The sequence below is a fragment of the Primulina eburnea genome, chromosome 16 (genome assembly GCF_022965805.1).
Source record: "Primulina eburnea isolate SZY01 chromosome 16, ASM2296580v1, whole genome shotgun sequence".
NCBI lineage: Eukaryota > Viridiplantae > Streptophyta > Magnoliopsida > Lamiales > Gesneriaceae > Primulina > Primulina eburnea.
In genome coordinates, this window is record NC_133116.1 from 4,325,058 (window position 1) to 4,343,731 (window position 18,674).

At 37.2% G+C, this 18,674-nt stretch overlaps 3 protein-coding genes and 1 pseudogene across 3 annotated transcripts; 2 read left to right on the forward strand and 2 right to left on the reverse strand.

The window, feature by feature from the left end:
- Positions 1-294: 294 nt before the first annotated feature.
- On the reverse strand, positions 295-9,209 carry LOC140817386 (uncharacterized; annotated as a pseudogene).
- Positions 410-934, forward strand: LOC140817317 (uncharacterized). The gene has a single exon (XM_073176956.1). It carries the CDS (start codon positions 410-412, stop codon positions 932-934), a length of 525 nt encoding a protein of 174 aa, XP_073033057.1.
- Positions 9,210-9,329: 120 nt separating the features above from the next.
- Positions 9,330-12,177, forward strand: LOC140817385 (uncharacterized). Its single transcript, XM_073177042.1, has 2 exons — positions 9,330-10,336; positions 11,872-12,177. The coding sequence occupies exon 1, from the start codon at positions 9,471-9,473 to the stop codon at positions 10,311-10,313; it is 843 nt and encodes a 280-aa protein (XP_073033143.1). The 5' UTR covers positions 9,330-9,470; the 3' UTR covers positions 10,314-10,336; positions 11,872-12,177.
- A 3,750-nt stretch (positions 12,178-15,927) lies between these two features.
- LOC140816546 (dehydration-responsive element-binding protein 3-like) lies at positions 15,928-17,024 on the reverse strand. Its single transcript, XM_073175883.1, has one exon. It carries the CDS (start codon positions 16,829-16,831, stop codon positions 16,055-16,057), a length of 777 nt encoding a protein of 258 aa, XP_073031984.1. The 5' UTR covers positions 16,832-17,024; the 3' UTR covers positions 15,928-16,054.
- Between the last annotated feature and the right edge of the window lie 1,650 nt (positions 17,025-18,674).

Below are 18,674 nucleotides of genomic sequence, written 5' to 3' on the forward strand. Positions count from 1 at the left end.
ATCTATTAGATATGATAAAGCACAGAAATTAGTACGATGAGTAGAAAACATATCAAAATTATATGTCCACACGAAGTGACACTGCGAAGCTGTAGTTATCAATCATCAATTTGGCAAATGTTAAGATGATGTTTCTTTTAGTCTCAACCACGCATCACGCTATAGTGATCATACTCCACAAACACAAATCCAATGCAATACTGTCCACACGCTATTTATTTGTATTCAATACATTTGGAACACTTTGAAATTCACTTTTAAGTGCATATTCATTTATTTAAATAAGATATTAGACTGCTTTCTCGGCTGCCAACCAAATATCTATCAAGGATTACTCTATATAAACAAAAGGTGCAGAGGATACATTATCCCTATAGCTCTGTCATTCATCATTTTTATATATACGACAATGGCCCCTAACATGGAGATTACGTACACCAAAAAGCCCTCAAAACCCTCCATGGAAACCCTATCCCGGACGGTGTCCCATACCTCTTTCGAAGTTAAAAACCAAGAAACCCTAAACCAGCCCGAATACAAAAGCATCAAGGACCACTTACCTCCGGTATCCGAGGTGCAGGATGCAAAATGCGAGTGCTGTGGCATGTCGGAGGAGTGTACGCCCAAGTACGTGAAAAGGGTTCGTGAGAAGTTCTTTGGGCGTATGGTTTGTGGGATATGCTCCGAGGCTGTGAACGAAGAGATGGAGAAGAATGGTGGGAAGAAGGAGGAGGCGTTACAAGCACATTTCACCACTTGTGCGAGTTTCAATCGGCTCGGTCGGGCGTATCCGGTGCTTTGTCAAGCGGAGGCCATGAGAGAGATCTTGAGGAAGAGTAGGACTAGAGCTCATAAGAACGGTGCTGCAAAGAACAAAGGTGGGATCGCTAGAAGTTCGATTCAAGTTGGATTCCGACTATTACAAAGGAAATGAATTACAAATACAATATGGTCAAGTTACATATAGGATCATCTATAGTTTTATTCCCTTTTCTTAGTTGAATAATGCACGTGGATACTAACAATTTACGTTCTTATGAACAGATTATATCTGCTTGAGATAATATTAATAATAATCATGATGATAAAGTACACTTAATCATCATAATTTATCACAAAGTACAGTTTCTTGTTCTGGGGAAAGAAAAAATTTCAAGCCGAATCAGGTTAGTTTATAATTTTTAGTATTAATTTTGTTACTCATCATGTGTGTGTGTGTAGCCATGAACTTGGTTATAAGGAAAATTGTTATTTAAATATCACATTTGGTTCGAATCTGAGTACCAAACCGGACAATCCAGAAATTTAGAGATGGGTTCAAACGCAATATAAGAGATCCACTCATATTTGGTTCCGTTCCAAGAAGGAAAAATCCAACTAAAATTAATACAAATTTCAAAGCCAAGTTGTTTCAGAGAGTCTGGAGAGAGCTAGCTATACAATATTGAAGATTGCTGGAACAAAATATTCGAACTGTTAAAAAGCTGTAGTTGTGAACCAATACCAAAGCAGCCGTTGATTCCCGGTAACAGAATCCACAGCTGATTTACTCCCTGCACAGTACAAAGGCATGAACAAGGTTTACACAAGGAGTCGCGGTTATAGCAGGGAAATTACATCGACGATCACCTAGTTTTAGTCTCGTTACATAAACACTCTCTGGGTTTTGAGTAACAACTTTCATATAAAATGATGTCCAGGTCAAGAAAACTGTCAAAAACACGAAGCTGGCAGTGTTTTCTTCGAGAAACACGCCCTCGTACTTTTTACATGCTTAAATAGCACGTGCATTATAAACACACCAATATTTACGAATGAATGGGAGCAACAATTATATGGTATAGTGTTACATTGATGGTTCCAAGAAATGCTCGTGTTTTAATTCAGGGAAACGTATCTTGACAATTTCCAAAGGAACTGATTTGGGAAAATGAATGGTCGTTATACGAAAAATTAAACATATCTTGATTTCTACAAGAAACCACACAAAGCTAAATTTCCAAAGACATGAAAAACGAACATTTTATGATGATAAAAGATTGGATGAGAAAAGCACCTGGTCCATTAGCAAAAACGGTATTTGACCCCGCTGAAACCTGCATATATTAATACAAATATCCTAATAAGAAAATCACCATATTGATTATACAATCGCATAGTAAAATTGCTGAAATTTTGAATAGTGAAATACACTGAACTGAGAAAGTAACACAATACGAAAGTAACACAATACAAGATTTCCGTTGCTTCTAACAGTGATGATTTGAAAAGGGTAAGAACAATGTATTACTTGGGTACGTCCTGCATCAGCAATGGTGAAAGTCGGAAGACGAATGCTCTCAGCTGCATCCCTCAGCTTATTCCTGATTAAATGACTTAGAAAAGTAAATGAAGAGGAATAATAATGCAGGTGTGAAACGTTTCTTCCTGTATTTCATTTACACTTGATAATTGATTTATACAGAGGATTCGAAGCTACTAGCTATTGACACGTAAAATCTTATCCCTCATTCTGTTACAACAGTAAATCCTTCTAGATTGATCCTAGTGTTTACTGGACCCAAGGGCTTGTCATTTCACACATGGGCTTTGAGTGTCTTCAAGATCATGGGCTTTGACTGGCCCCCTCAAGCTTTGCAGGGGATGAGGAACCACGCAAAGCTTGATCCTAAGACGATGAAACATGATCGCTGACAATGGTTTAGTAAGCATGTCCGCCAGCTGGTCAATGGAAGGAACATGACGTACTGAAAGTTCTTTGGCCAATACTTTTTCGCGAACGAAATGGAGATCAAGCTCTAAGTGCTTGGTTCTTGCGTGTAATACCGGATTGGCAGTTAGTGCAATTGTGCTGAGATTATCACACCAAAGAATAGGTGGACTTGAGACAGTAACATGTAACTCAGAAAGAAGAGATCGAAGCCAGAGAAGCTCAGATGTGGCATTAGCAACGCTTCTATATTCTGCTTCAGTGCTAGATCTGGACACAATTGGTTGCTTCTTGGAGCTCCACGAGATTGGCGAAGACCCAAAAAACCAGCAGAAACCAGAGGTAGAGCGACGATCATCAGGATCACTACCCCAATCCGCATCACAAAATCCTTGGAGAATAAAAGCCGAGGAAGGAGTGATACGAATACCATATCCTAGTGTACCATTTAAGTATCGTAAAATGCGTTTTACTGCCTTCCAGTGCAAGTGTGAAGGAGCTTGCTAAATTGACACACTTTGTTGACACTAAAGGCAATGTCTGGGCGAGTAATAGTTAAATATTGGAGTGCTCCTACTGTGCTGCGATAAAGTGTAACATCATCAAAAGGATCACCTTCTTTAGAAGACAACTTGAGACCAGAAGTCATTGGTGTTGGCAAAGCTTTAGCATTACTCATCTTAGTAAACAGAAGAAGATCTTGCGCATACTTAGTCTGAGTGAGAGTCATGGATTTATCCAGTGATCTGCAAACTTCAATGCCCAAGAAATAAGTCACATCTCCTAAGTCTTTAAGAGAAAATTGATTGTGCAAGGCTGAAATGAGTGATCGAACTTGAGTAGCGTCACTTCCTGTAATTAGAATATCATCAACATAGACTAATACATAGATTACAAAAATAGCGTGAGCTTTAACAAATAAGGAGGCATCAGCTTTAGATTCAATAAAACCCATAAGCTTGAGAGTATGACATAGACGTTCGAACCAAGCTCGAGGGGCTTGCTTGAGCCCATATATAGCTTTATTCAGTTTGCACACTAGAGGAGAGCTATGACTTGAGACTTCGAACCCTGGTGGTTGACGCATATACACAAGCTCAGTAAGTTGACCGTGTAGAAAGGCATTATTGACATCAACTTGTTGAATTCGCCAGCCTTTAGAGACAGCCACAGACAGGACAAGTCTAATGGTGGTAGGTTTCACAACCGGACTGAATGTTTCTTTGTAATCAAGCCCTGGAGTCTGAGAGTAACCCTTTGCGACAAGCCGGGCTTTATATCGAGCAACAGAGCCATCTGGATTTGTTTTGAGTTTAAAGACCCATTTACAACCAATGATAGGTAAATGTGATGGTGGTGGTTCAAGAGTCCATGTATGATTCTGCATTAATGCTTGATATTCAACTTCCATAGCCTTACGCCATTCAGGATGTGAGCTGGCCTCTTGAAAAGATGATGGCTCCCAGATGCTGGAATGTATAGATAAGTGAACTTTTGGTTTGAAAATCCCATGCTTGGAACGAGTCGTGTGGTGACTGGAGGGGAAGGTGATAGTGAAGAAATTATTCGTTCAGGAGGTGAAGAAACAATAGATGAAGCAGCTGGTGTATTATCAGATGGAGCAGGGGACAGCTGAGGTGGAGAGTCATTGAGTGGAGGTACTGGAGAAGTTGAGTTAAAAGAGGCAGGAACTTTTGGCAAATAATGAAGTGAAGGTGAAGAGGGTTGAATTATGGAAGTGGTACTAGGGTCATCAAGATGCTTCTGGAAAGGAAAGCTTTGCTCATGAAATTTGACATGCCTTGAAATGAAGACACGGCCAGTGGTACTAATGCATTTATACCCTTTGTGTTTGTCACTATAGCCAAGAAACGTACACGAGGTGGAGCGGAAGTTAAGTTTATGAGGATTATAGTCACGAAGGCATGGAAAACAAAGGCAACCAAATGTTCTAAGATAAGAGTAATCTGGTGTCTTTTTGAACAGGGACTGAAAAGGAATAAGCCCCTGAAGAGCAACTGTAGGCAATCGATTGATTAGGTAAACAGCCGTAGAAAAAGCATCATCCCAAAATTGTAATGGCATGGAAGCATGAGCTAAAAGAGACAAACCAGTGTCGACTATGTGACGATGTTTTCGTTCAACGACACCATTTTGTTTTGATGTATAAGGACAGGAAACTCTATGTGTTATCCCATATGTTTGAAGTAATGTACTTAAGGATTGGAATTCCCCACCCCCATCGGATTGAACAGCTTTGATTTTATGGTTGAGTTGTAGTTCAACATGTTTTTTGAAATGAGAAAAAACTTGAACTAATTCTGATTTGAATTTAAGAAAATATATCCATGTGAATCGACTAAAGGCATCTACAAAGCTGACATAGTACTTGAAACCGTTGCGTGAAGGAGTGTGTGCAGAACCCCAAACATCAGAGAAAATAAGTTCAAGAGGTTCGGAAAAAACTGTTTGCGAATTAGGAAATGGGAGTCTATGACTTTTGCCAAGTTCACAAGATTCACATAATTTCATAACAGCCGTTCTTGGAATCAACAAATTACATTTGTATAAAATTTGCTTAACAATAGGAAGGGGTGGATGTCCTAATCTATAGTGCCACTGGTCCAAAATGGATGGAGAATCCTTGATTGAATGCTGGAGAGGATTAGTAGATGGGGCTGAAAATGTGGAGTGAAGGCAAGTAGGCTGTAGAGAGGTGGCTGGAAGGGGAGTCCCAAGAGTTAACTTGTACAAACCTTCATGCAAAATTCCGCGGAGAAGAACAGCTTGCGTGGCTAGATCCTTCACAAGACAAACGGAAGGATGAAATTCAAAAAAGACATTATTATCATGAGCAAACTTGCTAACACTTAGAAGATTTTTAGTAATACGAGGGACACGGAGCAAGTTTTTTTAATATAAAGGGACGAGAGGAGGAAGAACGAAATTTAGAATCACCAACATGAGATATAGACAGACCTGCACCATTTCCAATATGAACCTTACCACCTCCAGTGTACTCGGAGCCAATAGTGAGGTTTCCAAGATTGTTTGTAACATGATGGGAAGCACCTGAATCTGGGAACCACCAATCATCCTCGACAGATTCAGAAGTAGCAGTGGCTAAGGCTGCGGATGGATAGATTGGTGAAGGAGGTCGTGAATGACCTTGGTGTGGTGAAGGCAAAAATCCCAGTGATGCTGACTGAGAAGAACTTGCAGGTTTAGGAACAAATTCAGCATCAAACCTATAATAGCAAATTTCTGCTACATGGCCAGCAATCCCACATATTTGACAGATAGATCGGCCATTATGATTGTTCCAGAAACGTCGTCCCCCCCGAGTATTCCTTCCGCGACCTCGACCACGACCACGGGAATAGAATCCTCGAGGTGAAGAGAATTGCTCAGGCTTTTTCTGTGGAGGGAGTGTAGATGTGTTCACTGAATGAGGTAAAGTATCAGTGCTGGTGTTATGCAATTCCAAACGTCCTTCATGAGGGAGAAGGAGAGCAGCAACTTCTGAGAATGCTAAAGTATCAACTCTTGAGGTTACATGAACTACGACAAAATCATATTCAAGGCCTACTCCGCTGAGGATATAAAGGATTTGATCATCCTCACCGATGGAATGACCACATACTGCTAAGATATCCATGAGATGTTTCATTTTGCTCAGATAATCTTTCATACTCTGATTTCCTTTCTTCAGGGTCTGCAACTGTAGTTTATATTGCATTACTTTTGCCTTTGATCTTGAGGCGAATAAGCGTGAGACACGAAGCCAGAGTTGAGAGGACGTGGTACACCCAATCATTTGGCTTTGAACAGCCTCTGTCATAGATGACAAGAGGAAAGAAAATAGGAGCTGATCTTGTCTATTCCAATTAATGATTTTAAGATCGCTAGTAACACTGGTGCCATTTTCAGAAATCTCAATGGAAGGGATTGGGGGATCTGTAAGAATGAAATCTTCCAATCCCAAGCCACGAATTCCAGCAAGAACTTGAAGATGCCATAGAAGGAAGTTATCGTCGCTTAGCTTAACGGAATTAATCTGATTGGCTGGGTTAATAGACAGAAGGCTTGGAACAGTTGCTGTCACCTCCGTGAGGATGGTCGAAGCACTGCCGGTGCTGGCGTTAGCCATGGTGCGGCTCTGATACCAACTTAGAAAAGTAAATGAAGATGAATAATAATGCAGGTGTGAAACGTTTCTTCCTGTATTTCATTTACACTTGATAATTGATTTATACAGAGGATTCGAAGCTACTAGCTATTGACACGTAAAATCTTATCCCTCATTCTGTTACAACAGTAAATCCTTCTAGATTGATCCTAGTGTTTACTGGACCCATGGGCTTGTCATTTCACACATGGGCTTTGAGTGTCTTCAAGATCATGGGCTTTGACTAAATGAATCACAACCCAGTAAACATTAAGCAAGTAAAAAGAGAGACTCAGTTTTGCAAAGGGAGCAAAAATTTGATGATTACATATTAAAAAGTTGTGTCTTGCTTACATTTCTTGTTGATTCTTGCATGTAACGACAATTTTGGCCTGCCCACAAAGTTCCCACTGCCTTAAAGAGACCGATGGCTGCATCAGGAAGTGTTAACTATTAGAGTATAAGAAAACAATGCAAAGAAAATAAGAGGAGCTCATTGTACTAGCTAGATAACTAAGACTCTATAGTAATATAACTCAAAACAGATGCATCCATCTAAAACAAAATAGTTCTCTGGTTATTTGTTAAGGCATTCAAATCTCAACTTATCAACTATTCCAGTACCAGATTAACACACTAATGTAAGACGAGTGGCTATGCCCAGTGGCACACTGCATCCATAACTTATGTCCTCATCAGAATTCTGCTACAATTTTACATATAAATGGACATATATAACTCATATACTCAAATGAAATGAATGTCAATTTTTTTGTATTTTCCCTAAAAGTGCAAGTTTCCAACCCATGTACATCAATCCATTCCCACCATCACCGCATGGTCGAAGTGATGAGACCCCAGATGGTAGTGGCATTCCCTCTGGGAGAAACAATCCACTTTCACATGAAAATTTTGAATTTTTATTTTTAACTTTTCTTAAAACACAAACTACCCCACTCCAAAAAATAAAATGAAATGAAATAAAATAAAATAAAATAAATAACCGACCCCCTCGAAATAGAAAAACTACAGACTCTCAAAGTAGAAAAACTACAGAACAATTACGTTCGAACTGGCAAATTGTGCCTCTTCGTGAGCATATTATTCCATAGCACAGCAGGTAAAAAGTGGACAACATGCAGAATTTTCAGCTATAACAGTAACTGGGTGAAACAAAAAAGGGGAACCTTTCCATAAGTTCTGAATAAATCCCAGTGGCTGCATCTGCATAATAAAGCAATCACAAGGCTAAATAAATGCAAAAGTCAAGCTTAAAAAAATTGGAGCTTGAAAATCATTTGATATCAAATCAGCTTACGAGCACATTGAGATGCGATCTTTCCAGCTCCCATTTTCAGGTCTCGCCTAACCACTAACACCTGTCAATAAATTCGCAGTTCGAAACTCTTAGCTGTTGCACTCGCTGACTGGATGAAGTTCAAATCAACAAGCAGATTTTGTGGATATTCAAACAACTAAACTATAACACAGTTTCAGTTTCTCTAACCAAAAACCAAATATTGCCACTTTGAATCAGGCAAGAAAGCAGAGAAAAAGGTAACAAACAAATTACATGCCAAGCCACATAATTTATCATTTGCTGAACCAAAGGCCAAATGCATCATGAAGAATCTGAGCATTCACTCAAATAAAAATCCGATCTTTAAATGGATTTCATCTACAGCAGTCTTTCCAACACGTCCCCATTGCAGCACAACACAAAGAATTTATTCTTTTACATAAAACACAAAGACATGGAAGCTATGACGTATCACAATTCACAACCATATAAAACTGCTTTATTTTCCAGATTTTGTCGAAATTCACAAATTCTGAAAAACATCATAAACAATAACACAACATTATAAAAACCGAAAAGTGCAATATTGAGCGAACGGAAAAATTTTCAGACCATTTTGAGCTCTTCATCACTATTGCAAATAAAAGGCTCGATTGGTTACGTTTCTTGCCGCCAATTTTCTGGGAACTCTTAACTTTTTATGGGCTTCGATAAGTCCAAGAAAAACCCGACAATGAACCCGATAACGAGACCCGGAATGAAGTTCTCCGGCTTGAAGCTAACTCCTGACCATTCTTTTTCTCGCTTCTGCTGCTACCATTTTAATTTTGTCAAAGAAAAAACGAAATTTCATTGCAACTTATCGAACTCTGAAAAAGAAAATTGTCAATTATAATTACAAAAAAATTAAATAAAAAAAGTCAAGATACCTTCTTTGAGTTTTGAGAAGTGTTTCTGTAAGAACCCAACATTGAACATAAATTATTAGATAAAGTTGAAACCATGTAAATGGAGCAGATTATCACTGCCATGGTTCAAAAAATTCAAGCGCAGTAGTGCTGGTCGGCCTCAAGGGTACGATACGCCGTCGTTTAGATGTGTTGGCGAAAGCCCAAAACCCTTCGGCTTACCCAGCATATGTAGCTCGGCCCAGATCATTGGTTTTTCATTATGAGAAGCCCAAATATAAATACCGTCACTTGAACTCATTCCTCCCCTTCAAGCCCTAAACCCCTTTTCCACTCCGACTCAAAACCCCATAGGGATTCGGATTAATTTTGGAATTTGCAAAGATGTCGATGTCGAAGAGCTCGAAGATGCTTCAATACATCAATTACCGCATGCGAGTGACTATACAGGACGGCCGCCAGCTTGTTGGGAAGTTCATGGCATTCGATCGACACATGAATCTTGTTCTCGGGGACTGCGAAGAGTTTCGCAAACTACCTCCGACGAAAGGTTCCAAGGAAGAACGGGAAGACCGTCGTACTCTTGGCCTTGTTCTCCTCCGTGGCGAAGAAGTGATTTCACTCATGGTGGAGGGCCCTCCGCCTCCCGACGAGTCGAGGCTCAAACCTGCTGGCGCTAATGCTGTTTCCGGCCCTGGAGTTGGTCGCGCGGCGGGCCGAGGTGTCCCCACTGGGCCGTTGATTCAAGCCCAGCCAGGACTTGCTGGGCCCGTGAGGGGCGTTGGTGGGCCGGCTCCTGGAATGATGCAACCCCAGATTTCACGCCCACCGCAGATCGCTGTGCCTCCGATGTCTTACCCACCTCAACCACAGGTGGTGAGGCCTCCAAACTTGCCGCCGCCAGGGGGATTTTCTGTGAGGCCGGGGATGCCAGGTGGACCTATGCCGCCTCCCCCACAACAGTTCAGACCTGGAGGTCCGCCTGGGCAGTTTGCTCCACCACCGCAGTATGGACAGAGGCCTCAGATGATGCCACCGCCTCAGATGATGAGGGTTCCCCCACCACCTGGGCCGCCAAGACCTGGAATGCCTGGACCTCCTCCCCCTGGACAACAACCACCAAGGCCTGGAATGCCACCGCCTCCTCCTGGTGGACAGATTCCTATGTTTGGTCCTCCTAGGCCTGGAATGCCTCCTCCGCCAAATGCTCCACAGAATCAGCAGTAGTAGCGGGTTTAGCTTTTCTCCTGGTGAGCCCTCTTGTGTCCTCTGTGATGGAACGAACAATTTCATAACTGGTTTATTATTGCTAATTGGGTTTTTACTAATTTAATCTTCGGGCTGGATTGTAAGTTAATTATCTGTGAGGATGCAATCAATTGCCTTCGGTGTCAATACATTATCAAAATGAAAGTTTACCTTTTGGAACTATGAATTGGACCAGAAGTTCTTGTGAGTGAGGCTTATTTATTTATTGCTTGTTAGATCATATGAGCCTTGCATATTAAGTTAGTATGATAGTACATGGAATTGCTGTTACATCATGTTTTTTAAGGAGCAAGTCTTTGTGAGACGTCCTCAGACTGACCCGACCCTGTCAAATTTTGACGTAAAATGTCTCCTATGAGCTTTTTTGTTATTTTAGGGGTTAATTACATTGACCACCTTTGTGGTTCACGACAATTTCAACCAAACCCAAATGGTTTTAAAAATAACATCCATCCCTTAGCATTTTTACTTATTTTACGTTAGATGTTATCCTCTCCATTAAAAAATTTAATAAAAAATATTTTACTGTTAAAAGATTTCTATTACATTCCAAAATTTACCATTTTATTAACAAAACCTATTATAACTTGATTAAAACCCCTTTGGTTGTAATTTTTAATGTTTTCATAACTATTTTTTAGAAGTTTTAATCTTTATTTAGATTAAATACAAATTTTATTATTATTATCAAATTTGAATGCATTTTAATTAATTTTATTTTTGTGATCATAATGACTAAAATTATATATAATCAAATTAAAATAATAAAAAAACGATTACAATATTTATATAAAAATTAAAATATTACATTTAGAGAAATAAAATATACCCTTGTAATTTTGACTATTTTCAAATTTTTTTCATATTTTTACTGTTTTTTTATTACATATACCAAAAATCAAAAAATAGGCTAGTCATATTTTCAACCTTTTATTATTTTTATGAATTTTTTTGAGATATAATAGACATTTCTCATTTTCATTATATTTTATACACTAAGTTAGAGGGAGGCGGTAATTTTTAAAAGTAATTGGATTTTTTGTAATAGTTGGAAACCTCAAGGAGTTCGACGTAATTAACCCTGATTTAGGTTTTATGTACTCCATTAGATGTGCATTCAATTGTACATGTATCTTATATGTTCAATGCTCCCTCTGCCTTGTATTTCTAAACTATCACTTGTCCAGCCATTCCATCCTCCAGATAACAAGAAAATACATAAAAGAGGATGAACCGGATGATTGACCAATTAAGTTTATTGCTTATCTTTGTCAAAGCATTAATTAATCCAAGGTTTTCTCTGTTCCACCAGTATTTGTGAATGTAAACTTTATAAATGAACATGCATTTATGCATTGCTGAATGATTTTTCGTTCTTGTATTGTAAGCTGAAGTATGTGTAGTTATAAAGTAATGCTATACACATAAAGTGATGCTACTTTGGTCCACTTGATTGCAGAGGTGCGGCTAGGAATTTTTATTTTGATGTGAATTTATTGGTTGCTTTGTCATTCAGGTTGAAACTGGTCTTGGTTGTTTTTGCCATCAAGCTGGCCTTGGTTACTATTTCCGTCTATCTGCATTTTGAATCTCATATTGTCTGAGGTTTGGTGGGTTAAAGTTAGCATGTGAAGAAATTGGATCGGGAAATCTTAGACCTGTTATGGTAGTGATGAGATGTTATTTCTGGTAACTATGCTTCTTTGGAGATGTTTATTTTCATGTAGTGATAGAAATTGAAAGATGCTTTGTCTGAAGGAAAATCTGTCTTGTATGTCTTCCAGATTTGAACATGGATTATGAGTTCAGATTTCTTGTGAAATCTTCTCTTCAAATGCCCCAATTTAGTGCCGTTTGGAAGCCATTTTTTCTTTTCACAAGAATAGGTGTTTTGAGAGTTTTGGTGAAACAAATATGTTTTTGTTTTGGAGATATGAAATTGGTGCTACGGATGCCAAATTTGATCGGAAATAATTGGGTTGGTTAGTTAGTATATTTGTATCATAATAATAGATAGGATATTCTTGGGAGTCCCCTGTAGAGACATTGTTTTGGGAAACCGAATACAAACATGCATAATGCCACAGTTTGTAGCTGCTTTTAAAAATAAAAGAATTTACACCTTTCTGTTTTTGTTTTTAACATTCTTAACAAAAATACTGTCGTGATTAAATTTGTCCCTACCGAGGCAATTTGAGCTTTTTCCTATGTTCTTACCGACGACGATGATTGATAGGGCCGATGACATTTGGATCCTCGGTGAAAATCTTAATTAACATAAAATCTTTTATAAAAAATCAATAATTCAATACTCAATTAGAAATATATCAAATGACTTTGACAACTTTCAATTACCATATCATCTTTGGGGTGATTTTCTTTATCAATTTTGGGGGTCTAAGGATAGTTCCGACTGGTTTGAGTCTTTTTCAGGTTATTTCCGACCGGTTCTCTTTGTCAGTCGTCACTACAACTTTTGAGTTTTTTTAAATCGGTGGTCAGATTTCCCAAATCGGAGCTAAAATGACCGAGATCGAAGCTCAAAGCTGCGTATGTAAAAAGGAGCGACTCGTTCGGAGTGAGTTCAACTTAGACTTCGAATTTCTATACAATTTTGGCTTCCATGGAGACTTTAGGTCACAAGGATCCTGGTTACGTGGTCAACTTTTTTTTTTTTTTTTTAAATGGAAATCGAATTCGAAATCGTACGAAAAGACATTTTGTAGCATTTTTAATATTATAATAATAATAGGTACTTTTTTTTTAATTTTTACCAACGAATAATGATTAGCATCAATAGAATTTAAAATTTCCACATGTGCTGGCGTAAAAAATTGGTACTTGTTCGACAGAGACCGATTTATTCTATCATACATTGCATACAGTGTCTAATGTCTATGAACCAATTACACATGTTATGAAAAAATGACGTGATTTTTCTTATAGTAATTGGATCGATATGACTAAAATACTTGTTCGACAAAGGCATATAATTTTCTCGGACACGACTAAAATACGTGTCATTATCCAAGTACAATGAAAATCCACACACAAATTACATTGTATAAATGTGCACAAACATATTTGCATAGAAAACAACAGCAGATGTTCACATGGTGGGGGACCTCCACATCGTGTTTCTTTTTCTGCAATTATTTCATTTTTATTTTTATAAATTTTAAATATATATATATATATATATATATATATGTATATATATATATATGTATAGATTAATATAGAGTAATTAAATTGCATTAATTTAAATATTTCAAAATAAAAAAATTCACTATAATTTCGCTTACAAAGGAGTTCCTGACTTCCAACCTTAATTGGTAAAAATCATACCTAGATTTCAATTTATAGATTATTATAGGAGTTATTTATTATACACATATACATTTGGACGTGTTTGTGTTTTCAGGTTGATTAAGAAAGTTACCGTAAATTTTAGAAAGAAAATTGTCAGTTTATCCTTCTTCGACTAATGTTTTAATATGATAAAAAAAAATTATGGGAAATACTTATTGTATTTAATGATAAGAGTATATTGTTGAAATAATAGGAAAAAAAACAATATTAAATATGAAAATTAGTTTGTTTGGAACGAATGAAAAATGAAATAATATTAAATATGAGCAAAAACTTGTGTTAGACGGTCTCACGTGTCGTATTTTATGAGACGGATCTCTTATTTATGTCATTCATGAAAAAATATTAATTTTTATACTAAGAGTAATACTTTTTATTATGAATATCGATAATGTTAACACGTCTCACAGATAAAGATTCGTGAGACTGTCTCACAAGAAACCTACTCATAGATATTTTAGACAACTTTAATATGATATTTCATCTATCAAATATGATAAAATTATATATCTAATATGCAAATATTATCTCATATATACTCATACGAAGTATCACTTCGCCTAACAAGAAATAGTTGACCCCTCATTTTGGGGAAGACCAAAGGCAAACAAATGAACGGTACGATTTTTGTCTATTTATTTATTTGACAAAAATTTGTGTGAGACGGTCTAATGAGTTGTATTTTGTGAGACGAATCTTTATTTGGATAATCAATGAAAAAGTATTACTTTTTATGCTAAGAGTATTACTTTTTATTGTAAATATGGGTAGGGTTGACCCGTCTCACAAATTGTGATCTGTGAGACGGTCTCAAATGAACCATACTCTTATTTATTTATGACGTGACAGCAAATATTATGACTAAAAATAACATTAGTATTATTATATTTTTTTAAATAAAAAAAATAAGTCATGTGCCTATCACTTTTGAGTGGTGGGTAAAACGTTGCGTTGGATGGACATGTACGCATGTACGATTTGATATCCATCGTTTGTTTTATTTTTTTGTGCACATGTTTTTTAAATTGGAACATATGTTTTTTTTTGTTCTTTTATTAGTTTTAACATAATTGTGTTACGTCACTATAAGGAATATAGTCTAAATAATAATTTATTATTCTCGATTTTGTATTTATTATGCTCCACTTTTGTATATATTATTTGTACATATTTATCTTTATTTTCGTTTGTTTCAAATATAAAATTAAATTTCTATATTTGAGTAATAGTATTTTTTTTTAATATAGACTAATTCAGTCATCGATCTGATTATGATTTGAACAAACTCTTGAAATTTAGATGACATCAGTATAGTAGAATATGCGATTTCTAAACATCCTTCCAAAAAATTCAATGTGCGATTCAATCCCAGTTCAAATTTGTGTCTATGATATATACAGATTACAAGTGTGCTTCATTTCGATCGGATTTTGATATAAAGATATAGGCATCCATGAAAACAATATTTATATAAGAGTAGTATGAAATATCCTATTCAAACATAGATCGGACACATCGTTGTTTGTTGGATTGTATTTATGAGCCACCTACTAATATATTGTAAACTTTACGTTCTAGTTATTCATTTATGAACGTGATAGAAGTATGTCAGATATTCCAAATTGACTGGATTAAAATTTTAAAATTTGGGATCTCTCAATAGTTGATCTATATCAGTGCAGCCATTTTTGCCGTTAATTCTTTGTTAATCATTGGCAAATAAATTGTGTATATAAACTTAACCTTTATCGATAGATACCGCCTCTTTTTGGATGCTTATAAATATTTTATCGCATAATTAAGTATAATTTTAACATTCGCTCATTTTTATTCATCTTATATTAATATAACTTTAGACGATCATTTGTAAGGTAAAAACTTGTGTGAGACGGTCTCACGGGTCGTATTTGTGAGACGGATCTCTTTTTTGGGTCACCTATGAAAAAGTATTACTTTTTATGCTAAGATTATTACTTTTTATTGTGAATATGGGTAGGGTTGACCCGTCTCACAGATTATGACCCGTGAGACGGTATCACATGAGACTCACTCCATATCTAATATACTTTATTTAATTAGGATGATTTTCATAATGTTACATTAATCAGATAATTTACCTGATATATATATATATATATATATATATATATATATATATATATATATATATATATATATATATGTATAAAATGCTAAATAATTGAAAGAGCAGATTGTTGCCATTATTTAATAATACTTTAATTACATTAAATTTGTAGTATTTGATTTTCGGCAGGGAACCTCGGAATGCTGGCAATGGACACAGCAGCGAGTAAGAAAATTACATGTCAATAGTTCCACAGCAAGGTTTCAAAACAGATTGAACTTCCGGCCCAGCCATCATCCAGACCTTCGCCGGCGGCATGCCATGGCGGAAGAGGGTCTAACCACCCTTCCTCCATCGATGTGTCGATGTAGACAAAGTCGTTTCTCAGTTCTGTTGAATCGGGACACGGTCCCAGATCAGGCAACACCACAATTTCACTCAATTGATCTTCGGATGATGTTGATAAATCCGCCGTAGAAGTTAGGGACGAGTTTGAAATAGCGGAAGACAATGAAGGAGAAGAGGAGGAGGAAGAAGAAATGCACGCCGGTGATGATTTCAAATCAAACATCTCCATCGCCGCCGCCTTCACGGCGGCGGCCTGGACGTCTCTGGGGCTGAGCGACGCCGGCCGCGGAAGCAGGCCCGCGAGTTCCGGGAAATTGAGCGTTGCAGAACTACCCTTGATGCTCAGCGACGCCACGTCGTGCGCACGAGCCGCCATTTCGGCTGTGTTGAAAGTCCCGAGCCATATGCGCGACTTCTTGCGTGGCTCCCGGATTTCGGACACCCATTTTCCCCAGTTCCTCATCCGGACCCCCCGGAAGACGGGATGCTTACTGCTACTCGTGGATTCACGGCTTCTCTTGATCTTCGCGCAAGCGGCTCCCGGCTGCCGCCCCTCCGCCTTGTTCACGGCGGACGAATTGAATTGAAGTTGAGTGGAAGCTAGGGAAGATAATGGGGAGGATACAGTGTTGGCTTCTGACTGATCTGAATTCAGATTTTCTGCACTCATTTCTTGATGTCAGCAGCCTCCCTATACGTAACACCGTTTTGATATTTATTAGTAATTCAATTTTCAAGAATGTCTCTATTTATATTTTCCATTTAATTTTCCATACTAAGAATACAAAATCTAAAGAAAGAAAATTGGGTTTCTTCGAAAATGTAGAAAACTTTAGCTGACAAATATGTAGCATGCAGTTGAAGCTTATTGATCGACGCTAACTGTATGTGTGTGTGTCTATATATATATATACATATAGAGAGAGAGAGAGAGAGCTTATACTCAATACACACGCAAGTCCATGGAAATTCCGTCGCTAATTCATCTTTAATCATGATTTATAACGGATTTCGGTCCACGATTAATCCATCGTTTATCAAGATTTCCGTCACTAAATCCGTAGCTAATCAGTTTCCTTTTCAAGTGTTGTCACGACGGATAGGCTCATTCCATCCATTCTGAGATTTTATTTTTCACAAATGCCCAATTAAGATAACACTTCACAGAAAAGTCATATCCTGAAAACTTATTGTATTCTCTGTGGCCTCTCTATTTCATAAAATTTTATTAACAATTTGTTTCGAAATTAATTTCCAAGAAATAAATTAATACCGATGGATCTCCATTTCTTCTCTTGAATTACCAAGGTTGATTGGATTCTCTTCATCAAGCATTTATGATAACTTATTACGCATTAAATTTTTTACTTTTGGTCGATAATTTGGAACAGTTGGATGTCATAGCGATGTCCATATTTGTCGAATGCAACACGTGACATTGTCACATCGAAGATAAATTTCAATCGTATGTCGACTTAGGATAATTTTTAGGGCAATGTTGTTTGTAATCGGGCGTAATGCATTTGGGATTTCGTCCAAGGGTTTAAACTCGTTCAGATCTTTATTTATTTTTCGATCTTTATTCGTTAGTTGTATACATTTTGAATATTGACTAAGTTGTGAGATTGGTAAATCAGAGTACATTAGAGGTAAGATTTTTAATGAAATGAACATATATAGCTGACATTAGAGATTGAATTTTATGTTGATGTGGTGTAATTCTTCAGGTCATCTCTTTTCCACTCATCGACTAATGGCCATGAACTCCATTGATATCACTCAGACTATTGTACGGTTTAAAATATTTGAACTGTGACATCACCTTCAGCTATAACAACAATTTGCGTACATATAATATCTACAAGTGCTCACAGTTTGGAAATTCTCTGCTATAGTTGTGGACTGAATTTGAGTTGGTCCCAGTGACCGACAAATCGGACAACTCAGAGGTCTAATAAGCAAATGGTTCCAATTTCAATGCGGGAGAGAATTATGTATTTGAGCGTGTCCTACGAAATAAAATAATTGTTTTTGTGAATCGAAGATGTGTTTGGATTTCCTTTGTTTTTTTGTTGTTTTAGGACGAGTCTGGTAAATTTTTGTCTAATCAAATCCATAAGGGCGAGGGAGAGGCCTATGCCACCTTAGGCCTAAGGGCGATGGAACATATGTTTGTATTTCGAGGAAAGGATGTTTTGTTTTTTTACAAATGTTTATATAGAAGACTTCTCTTTGTAAAGCTGCTCCCTCATTGTGAGGCATGGAAGACATCTAACAGTGATTGGGTAAAAGATAACCAGACACTTGGTGAGAAAGTTTTCCCGGTAACTCAGAATTTATTACGCGAAGAAAACAAAAGGATTCGAGTCACACCACAGCCATTTATTAAAATGTTTCCCATTTTTTTCAAACTCCGTCTTTTAAACAAAAAGGTTACCAAATTATTATGAAAAAAATGTAATACAAGGCAAAGGAAAGAAGATAAAGCATTGCATACTAAGGACTACTGTTTC